At 36.8% G+C, this 9,844-nt stretch overlaps 1 protein-coding gene across 1 annotated transcript in view; it reads right to left on the bottom strand.

Annotated features, from left to right (window-relative positions):
* The window catches only part of DMD (dystrophin), a 2,170,472-nt gene that overhangs the window by 568,592 nt on the left and 1,592,036 nt on the right, over window positions 1-9,844 (bottom strand). Inside the window, exon 53 of the mRNA XM_011957103.1 lies at window positions 3,718-3,929. Within this exon, the coding sequence (XP_011812493.1) occupies window positions 3,718-3,929 (212 nt within the window). The remainder of the gene's footprint in view (window positions 1-3,717; window positions 3,930-9,844) is intronic.

Here is a 9,844-nt window from a genome sequence, read left to right as displayed (position 1 = left end):
CACATAAAAATATAATTAAAATTGTAAAAAGTTCTGACTATTATATAAAGTATGCAATAAAAATCTCATTAATTCAATAAGCACAAAAAAAAAAAACACAAGAGATTAATAAAACAAAAAGTTCGGTATTTAAAAAAAAAAAAAAAAAAGACCAGATATCCATTTTATTTGCTCTCTACCTTTTAGAAGAATTAAACATTTTCATTTCAGTAAAAATGAAATGCAGTTTGCAATTATTGTTTTATTTTTTCATCGAAGAATATAATATAAAATTTTTTTCCCAGTATACTATTTCATTGCTTCCATTTTCTACCTGTTGGTTTATCAGTAATGTAATATAATATTATTTGTCAATTAATAATTACATGAGTATTTTTCGGATTCGTATGAGGTTTTCTTGTTTTGTTTTAGCCACGTAGACAAGTGGAAGAGGAAGCCTGTGATGTGATCTACAAGAGTAACTGCTATGCATTCACATCACAACTCTATCACTTTCAAAAGAAGATTCTGAACTTCTCTAGCCTTCAGTTTTCTTATCTGAAAACTAAGAATAATCAGAGTACTTTTCAAAGAAAGTTTTTGAAAGCATGAAATAAACCAATATATGTAAAGTGACTAGCATACTTTTTGACACACAGCAAACATTCACTAAAAGTTATTAACATTAGGATTACTTTAATTTTAGCATACATCATTCAAGAAATGAAAGAAAAAATTACAGCTTTGGCCATCTTTATCTGTATCGTGAACTTACATTGAATCTGCAGTAATATATATCATTAAATTCCTAAACACAGAACACAAACAAAAAATGTCAATCTCTACAGATAGTGGCTGAGCCATTTTTATGATGTAGTTTTAGACCATTCCAAAGCATTTTTTTAAATTTGAAAAGTTTGACAAAGGATAGCAATTATAATACAATTCTGGTTTTATTTTAGGTGTTTAAAACATCTTACATGTTTTGACAATGCAATTGTTTTGTTTTCTACTTTCCTATTTCCTTCTGCAGGTATTTTTGTCTCTTATTGAAAGCTACTTGCTCTTCTAAGGGCAATTAAACCCTAATCATTCGTACCATCACTTTAGAATTTTCTTAGATTAAATTTATTTCTCATTTGCCAACTACCAGAGTCCTCTTGCTGTAGTCAAATCTATCACTATATGCCTCTCATCTCTCCTTCTTCTCGTCTAACTCAAGGATCCAGTCCAAACTTCGTATTTTCTGCTTATACCTTCTTACCAGTTAAGTACTTTGGTTTGTGATCCAATAGATTCATAGTATCCTAAACTTATAGAGAAGAAAAAGAAGTAGCATAAATAATATGCTGACTACCTCATCAATATGACTAGAGCTTTCAAGAATAACCACGATTCTATATATTACATAGTCAGACCAGGAATTAGGAAAATGACCATTGGAAATTCCTAATTCATCTATGCTCATCCATTGAAAAAACTAATAGTGGTAACATGTGTCTCTTGAAAGAATTTTTATTCACCTAGATTTTGACTCCAACAGAGCTAATGATAAGACTGTAAACTTCTTGCCTCATCTCATATGATTCTCCCTGTCATTTACTACATTTCAGCCATATTGTCATTCTGTCTGTTTCTTCAACACATTGATTACAACCCATTTCCACCTTAAAGCCTTTGCATAATGTTCTTGTGCATGTTCTTGTGCCTGGGATGTTCTACATGATCCTTTAATGCCCAGAATTTTCTTGTCATTCAAGTTTTAGTTTAATTTTGTGCTTTGTAAACAAGGTAAAAGTTTGGATATTTTTAAGTGACAAAATATTAGAAGGTTTATATAGGATAGTAATATGATTTGATGTAAACTCCCTTTCTCTGTATTTGTGCATAATATTCTCAAGAGAAAGAGATGGCCAGAAATTTTATGGCACACTGTTTTAGTTTTAGAGTCTGGATTTTATATCAGTCATGTCTCTCCTGGTGAGGGAAAGAAAAAGAAAGATTTCTGCCTTTGTTTTTAGCTGTCATCTTTTTAATGTCATATAGACGAATAAAGCTCAACTACTGCCAACAGAAACATGAAAAAAAAAAAAAAAAAGACTGTAAAATTCTATGTGGCTTTCTAACATTCTCATCATATAAACTAAGACCTTGTCCTCGTAGCAGCTCAGGTCCCTTTGATAAAATAGCTATGACAGAGATCGGCTAAAAGCTCACTAATTCCATTAACTCTTTCTGAAATTAAATCAAGAACAAGTTCTGTGTGATGGGACGTAGCGGAAGTGATATACGTAATTTCCAGGCCTGGTCATAAAACTCCACGGATTGACTGACCACTTTCTCTCTTCCTTTTCTGCAGTGGCCTTTGGCAGTGTGTTAAAAATGACAGTGTCACAAAATTGGAAAAGTCTGGGTTTCCAAGTGACCGTGTTGGGGGACAGCTCCTAAGAATGGCTTGTCAACCTCTGCTGGACTATGATATAAATAAGAAAGCAGTCTTTATTGTACTACGCTATTGAGATTTCAGAGTTTATTTCTTCCTATAGTTTAGCATAGTCTAACCTGACTGATTTGGAAATGGAGGTCATTTCATCCAAGAAAACAATATGGTTTCCTTCTTAGATGACATAACCAGTTTAAGAATCAGATACTGGTTTAGCAAAAGGCCTTTTCTGTCAGATAAAATATCTACAGAGGGTTTTAATCAAGTGCCCAATCTGATCAACCTCCTAACATATTACTTCCCTGCTCAAAATACCCTAAAGCTTAACCATTGTTTAACATTTAAGGGCTTTTCAAACTGACCAGTAAATACTAAGTTTGAAGGAATTAAACGCATGCAAAGCACTATGCATGCTGCTTGATAAAACATAGTTATTAAGCAATTTTCTTCCTTTTACTTTTCTTTTTCTTTTATCCTGAGGAATTATAGACTACTAAGCAGACAGATATTTGAGGAAATTTCAGAGAAAAGAGAAAGAAGGGAAGAATGAGCTGAGCAGGAGGTAAGAGAATGGGGGAAGAAAGTGAGAGTACTCTTTATTTCTGCCCAATCCTTATACCCACCCACCCCCATTTCTTGATCCAGGGCCTCCAAATAAGATATGAAAGAGTAGACTTTTTCTAGGAAGGAATTAAGCCCAAATGGTTGACTTCATGCAACTACATAAGTACGTATACCAATTTTGAAATGATCGTAAAAGATGGTGCAACAGAAAACCAGTCCACTATATCCAGATTACTAAACAAAATTAACTTTAAGATTGACATTAGCTGTCAATTTTCCTCTATTCTCTACCTTGACTCAAAAGTTTACTGGCTAGGCATGGTAGCTCATGCCTGTAATCCTAGTGCTTTGGAGGTCAAGGCAGGAGAATTGCTTGAGGTCAAGAGTTCAATAACCCATCGCTACAGAAAATAAAAATTTCTAAAAAATTAGCCAGGCATGGTGGTACACGCCTGTCGTCCCAGCTACTAGGGAGGCTGAGGCAGGAGGATTGCTTGAGCCCCAGAGTTCAAGGCTCAATGAGCTATGATTATGCCACTGCACTTTAGCCTGGGTGACAGTGAGACTCTGTCTCTAAGACAATAAATATAAAAAGTCTACTGTTCATTTCAGCTTTAATGTGATTTTCTGTTAATAAATTTACATGAAACATCATTAAATTACAATCCATGGTATAATTTTTATCAAGTGTAACCAGTATTTTATTTTAAAAAGGTATCTTTGATACTAACCTTGGTTTCTGTGATTTTCTTTTGGATTGCATCTATTGTATAGGGACCCTCCTTCCATGACTCAAGCTTGGCTCTGGCCTGTCCTAAGACCTGTTCAGCTTCCTCCTTAGCTTCCAGCCATTGTGTTGAATCCTTTAACATTTCATTCAACTGTTGCCTCCGGTTCTGAAGGTGTTCTTGTACTTCATCCCACTGATTCTGAATTCTTTCAACTGGAATAAAAGGAAAAATAAATATATAGTAGTAAATGCTAGTCTGGAGAAGACATTTTAAATGTACCTTCCAAACATTATTTCACATTTATGTTGCTTATTTAAAAAATTATGCATTGTGTTATTGCTAGGATGATGAAAAACATGATTCCTTACCTTTTTGATGGCAAATATTAGTTTCTGTTAAATTATTTTCCTGAAGGTGACATAGAAATCAACATAAATATAAAATTTTAACTCAATTCTTGATCCCTAGAACCAAATATGAATCATCTTTTAGGAAAGTACTACAGCAGAATATCCATATCCCCTTATCCTTGCCACTTCAGCACCCATCAGCCTGATTTCCCAGTGCCAGCATTGGCATTTCATTGCCTGAAGGCTTTCTGTTGCCACAAGAGTTTGCTTTGCCATCCATGTGGCAGGCTAGACATACCAGGCAATTGATGCCTCCCCTCCAGCCCCCAGAGGCAGCCTGTAAATAATGACTAATCGTAGGAATCGGGATATCGATACACTAGCTCCCTTGATGCTAGGGGAAATAACTCTGAGGCATGTATTTTACAAGGGTTTCAGAGTTTCCCAAGGGATAAAGCTCCAGTGGCCCACAACAGCAGCTGGCTTGATAATGCACCACTCTTCACTGGCTGCCTTACCTTACCTGTCTCAATTTTCCACTCTTCTACTGATTTATTTACTTCCCAAATAAATCACTTGTTCTTAAAACCTTTTCCAAGGGTCTTCTTCTGAGTGAACCCAAGGGAAGATAAGTGTATTAGAAACTTCTTTTTTTTTTCTTTGAGATGGAGTTTTGCTCTTGTAACCCAGGCTGGAGTGCAATGGTGCAATCTTGGCTCACTGCAACCTCTGCCTCCCGGGTTCAAGCTATCCTCCTGTCTCAGTCTCCCGAGTAGCAGGAACTACAGGCGCGTGCCATCATGCCCAGCTATTTTTTTTTTATTTTGTATTTTTAATAGAGACAGGATTTCACCATGTTGGCTGGGCTGGTTTTGAACTCCTGACCTCAGGTGATCCACCCACCTCGGCCTCCCAAAGTGCTGGGATGACAGGTGTGAGCCACAGCTCCCAGCCAACTTTTTTTAACAATACCTAAGAATTCACGCTGCGTACATTTTGTAAGACTGGCTTATATTGAAGCTATCATTGGTATCACTGCAAGTGTAAGAGGGAGGTGCTGTATAGATTCTACTCTGAAACATGTTCTGTACGAATATTAAAATAAACACGATTGCATTATTTTTTCTATACAATTTCTCTAAGCTGGATTTATGAAATAAAAATAATACAGAAAACAAGTAATAAAACCGCCATCTAATTTATCCCTTAAGCATGAAACCTGACAGACATTCTAGATTCTTTCCTAAGTGTCACCCAACACCTCATATAGTTACAAATTTCTCTCATATATAACTTCTTTCCTCTTTCTATTGGCACTGCAAACCTCTATCATTTTTTTGCCCTCACATCCATAAGAGGCTCTAGATCATCCTCCCAGACCCATATCTCTGTTTTAGAATGTAAATTCTACCCTATAGAAAGATTAAAACTAACATAAATCTGATCACTGCACTCCCTCATAAAAAAAACCCTTCAATGTTTCCACACTGTCTTCTGGAATATTTTAGTTGGACATACATGTTCTTCTGTGATTTTGCCTAGGTAATCTGGGAGGTTTATCCACAAAGGAACAAGTCACAAGATAATCAGGATATAAGAAACCATCACAGATAATACAAGAACCTTGCAGCAGTAGAGCTGTTACTACATCTAGGCCCAAGGGATGAGGGGAGGGAAAAGTGGCCAGAAGCAGAGAATCGTAATGAGAAAGCACTTTGAGAAGAGCAATAACATTTTGTCAAGGGACATAGTCAGCCTGTGGCAACCTCAAAGGGAAGGAATTAGGAGAATAAATATCTTGACCTTACTTTACCCCCTGTCTTCAATTTCCTTCTAGGGCTCTTGGGTGCCTAAACCAACCGGAATCCAAAGGGCATGGGAGCCCAATGATGACACAGGTCAGCCTCCCAGAATGAAGAGCAAGGGAGAGAAGGTCAAAGAATGGGTACAGATGGACAAACAAAATGTATATGGCACAGAACTATAAAACTATGCTTCTTATTTTGTTGTGTAAGTAAAGTCCTTTTTAATTAACGCTGTTGCCTCCACAAAGTTATGTGAAGTTATAAGTTAAAGAAATACTTGAGATGGCCAGGTGTGGTGGCTCCCGCCTGTAATCCCAGCACTTTGGGAGGCCAAAGAGGGTGAATCACAAGGTCAGGAGTTCGAGACCAGCTTGACCAACATGGTGAAACCCTGTCTCTACTAAAAATACAAAATTTAGCACATGCCTATAATCCCAGCTACTCAGGAGGCTGAGGCAGGAAAATCACTTGAACCTGGGTGGCGGAGGTTGCAGTGAGCTGAGATCATGCTGCTGCACTCCAGTCTGGGTGACAGAGCAAGACTCCATCTCAAAAATAAATAAATAAAAAGAAATACTTGAGACAGTTTGTAAATAAGCATCAGGATTAGATAGACCCCACAAAACTAGTAATTGTGACATGAAATCAAAAACATAGTCCCCAGAATAATTAAAACTGAGTAAAACTGAGTAAGTGGCACACATTATAGACTACTGTTTTTTTTTTTTTTTAAATCAGGCTTATTTCTGTTTGGGTGTTTGCTGTGTATTGCAAAACTAGTCGACAGAGAAACAAAAAGCAAAGCCTCAAATGCAAGTGCATTCTCATTTATATGGCACATAGACTGAGCCCAACACGGGGCTGGGAATGGACTCCTGGTAAACACAACATATAGAGAATAAATAAAACACAAAGAGTAAATAAGATGAATGAAAGACTAGAGAAGGAAGAGGAATATCAAGAAAGTATACTATTATAGAACATGGAAAAGAAAGATTTTGGGAGACACAAAACAATGGCGTTCAAAGATTAGAGAGAGACTTACGGTTAAACAGAGGTTGACATGTTAACGGAAGTTGCAATATAATATGTCGACTAGTTTTGCAATACATAGCAAACACCCAAACAGAAATAAACCTGATTAAAAAAAAATAGTAGTCTATAATGCGTGCCACTTACTCAGTTTTAATTATTCTGGGGACTATATTTTTGATTTCATGTTGTATTGTTGCAATTATCCTCATTTAACAGATGAGGAAATAAAGACAGTGTTAAATAACTGGTCTAAGGTCATATAGATAGTGACTGTTGGAGCCAACACTTGGATTCAAGAAGTTAGACCCCCAAAGCCCGTGCCAAAAGTATCCGTTGGCTTTGGTCATATGAAATTCCCTGAAGACCATACACAAAATGATCTCAGTGCAGTGGTAGAAATCTTACTGTAGGAGATTAACAAATATCTATGAAAAGGTAAAGATAGTAAATTGTAGACTATCCAACCATAGATCGTTATAAGTAGGAAGTCAGAGGGGAGTTTGGTGTCAAGAGAGGTTTTTTTCCCAAATATGGAAAACTTGTGTATGAATATAGGTATTGATGGGGGAAAATGGTCAAAAGACAAAGATGATGCTAGATGGAAGGAAAGTCCCTGAGAAGGTGAGTGTATTGAACATTAACTAACTACCTCCTTCTCCTGTGTTTCCCCTGTTATTTTTCCATTTGTGCAGTTTCCCCACAATAGACCTCTCTTTGCTCTGTGGATGGTGTGTACTTAGTTTTAACTCATCTCCCTGGTTTTAGTGGTTAATTGAAAAATGGACTTATGGTTCCAAGTAAGGTCAATCAGAACCAATGAAACAACTCTAGGATTGTTGTTGTTGCTGTTGTTTGTGATTCTAAAAGAGAAAACTCATTGCTCCTTGTTTAAGATGGATGAGACAGCATGTAGTTCTTCAGCATCCTGATATCCATCTTAGAACAATTAAGAGGAATTAAACAGAACAAATACTGGGGAGCAGAACCAAGTAATGGAAAAATAAAACTATAATCTGGTCACACTATTTAATTCCTGAAACAAGCCTTGCCTACCTTTCAACTGTTTAATGACACTGATCAATACATTTCTTCTGAGTAAGTCTAATCTACTTTGAAATGGATTTTCCATTACTACAATGTACGAGTTCTAACTTATAGAGAGAGACAAACTCTTTTGATGTAAACAAAGGTCTTCTAGGAATTGTACAAGAATCACTGGAATTATACATGGGGATAGCTTTCAAATATAAAAGTTTAAAAGAGGACTTTGATCCTGCTTAAAGTAGCTTTAACTAGGGTATCTAGATAAATACACTTAATGTTTATATCACCTTGGAGGAGGTCCTACATAAAAAATTTCCAAAGCCCATAGAACCAAAACTTACCAAAAACATCATGGCATTTAGACAACATTATTCTGGTTTTTGCTCTTTGTGTTTTATTTATTCTCTATATGCTGTATTTCCTGCCTTATGGGTAGGAAGGGATTTTTGCCACCATATGCTTACCTCTTTCTATTCAATTTCTTTATATTATAAATACATAAATGAAATTGACACTCAAAAAGAGAGACATCTGGGGACAAAATTATCCCAGGACATTCACATATAGAGTGGCCTTGCCTGGTTACATCCACGGTTTAAGATATATTCTATTCTTTTTCCCTTTTAAGTAGATCTTTGATAACGGAACATGCACTCAAATGTCATCACATATAAAGACTTCCCCTGCTTTCATATGCAGTCATTTTCTCTCACCATAGTACTCCAATAACACTTTGTTAAGATTTTAAAACTTGTACCGTGTACTACTATGATTTACTTTTTTTTTTTTTTTTTTTTTGAGATGGAGTCTCACTCTGTCACCCAGGCCGGATCTCAGCTCACTGCAAGCTCCGCCTCCCGGGTTCACGCCATTCTCCTGCCTCAGCCTCCCGAGTAGCTGGGACTACAGGCGCCCACCACCACGCCCAGCTAGTTTTTTGTATTTTTTAGTAGACACGGGGTTTCACCGTGTTAGCCAGGATGGTCTCGATCTCCTGACCTCGTGATCCGCCCGTCTCAGCCTCCCAAAGTGCTGGGATTTATGATTTACATTTATACATTTTACATTTTTGTCTCTGACTCTAGACAGTGTCCTTGCCTCAAAAGCAAGGACAGAATCTGTAGAAGATGCTGTCGGGGCCCATCTATCTGCCGTTGGCACTCATCATTCAAGTATATGCCAGCAGTGTCCTAGTACAAGCATTTGCCCTACTGCAAACCTGAGAGATTTTCCTCAGTTTGCTAGGTGCATTGGCCAGAAGTGCTGGAAAGTTAATGTACCAGGCAGCATTTAGCCAATGATGGATAAGAGTTGGAATAGTTAACCCTGGTTCCTTGCCCTTACCCACTTGTGGCTGACAACTTTGAGGCCTGTTGTTTGTTTGTTTGTTTGTTTACTATCTCCCAGAGATCCTTCATCAGGATCAAACCCCAGTGGCCCAAAGCAATAACTTGTTCCATAACTGGCTTAATTATTGGCTTCTTTCATTTCTTATCTCATTGTCCCACTCTCCTACTGATACTTCCTGAGATCACATTACAAACAAACCACTTTCACCATTAATCATTGTTTAAAGGTCTGTTTCTGAAAGAAGCTAGCCTAAGTTAGTATTTTATCCATTAAAAAAGATCCTTTTCTGGCAAAGTGGAAGAAGCTAGAAAATAAAAATAAAGTAAAAGGTAAAAATTAAAAACATCCTTAATGCACAAACTAGTGTTCGGCATTTGGAATACCTTCAATAAATGTCTGTCAAATGAGTTGTACATGCAGATTATTTCCATTATCCTCACTTTCTCTTTATAATGATATAAAAATGCCATTTGTAAAGTTAACCTTTGCCTAGCATCTTCAGTCTTTCTTCTTAAGTAACCACTATTTGTTTGCCGCATTTCA

The sequence above is a fragment of the Colobus angolensis genome, unplaced genomic scaffold (genome assembly GCF_000951035.1).
Source record: "Colobus angolensis palliatus isolate OR3802 unplaced genomic scaffold, Cang.pa_1.0 Scaffold434, whole genome shotgun sequence".
Taxonomy (NCBI): Eukaryota; Metazoa; Chordata; class Mammalia; order Primates; family Cercopithecidae; genus Colobus; species Colobus angolensis.
The sequence above is the reverse complement of the archived record's forward strand: the minus strand, read 5'-3'. Positions and strand labels throughout refer to the sequence as shown.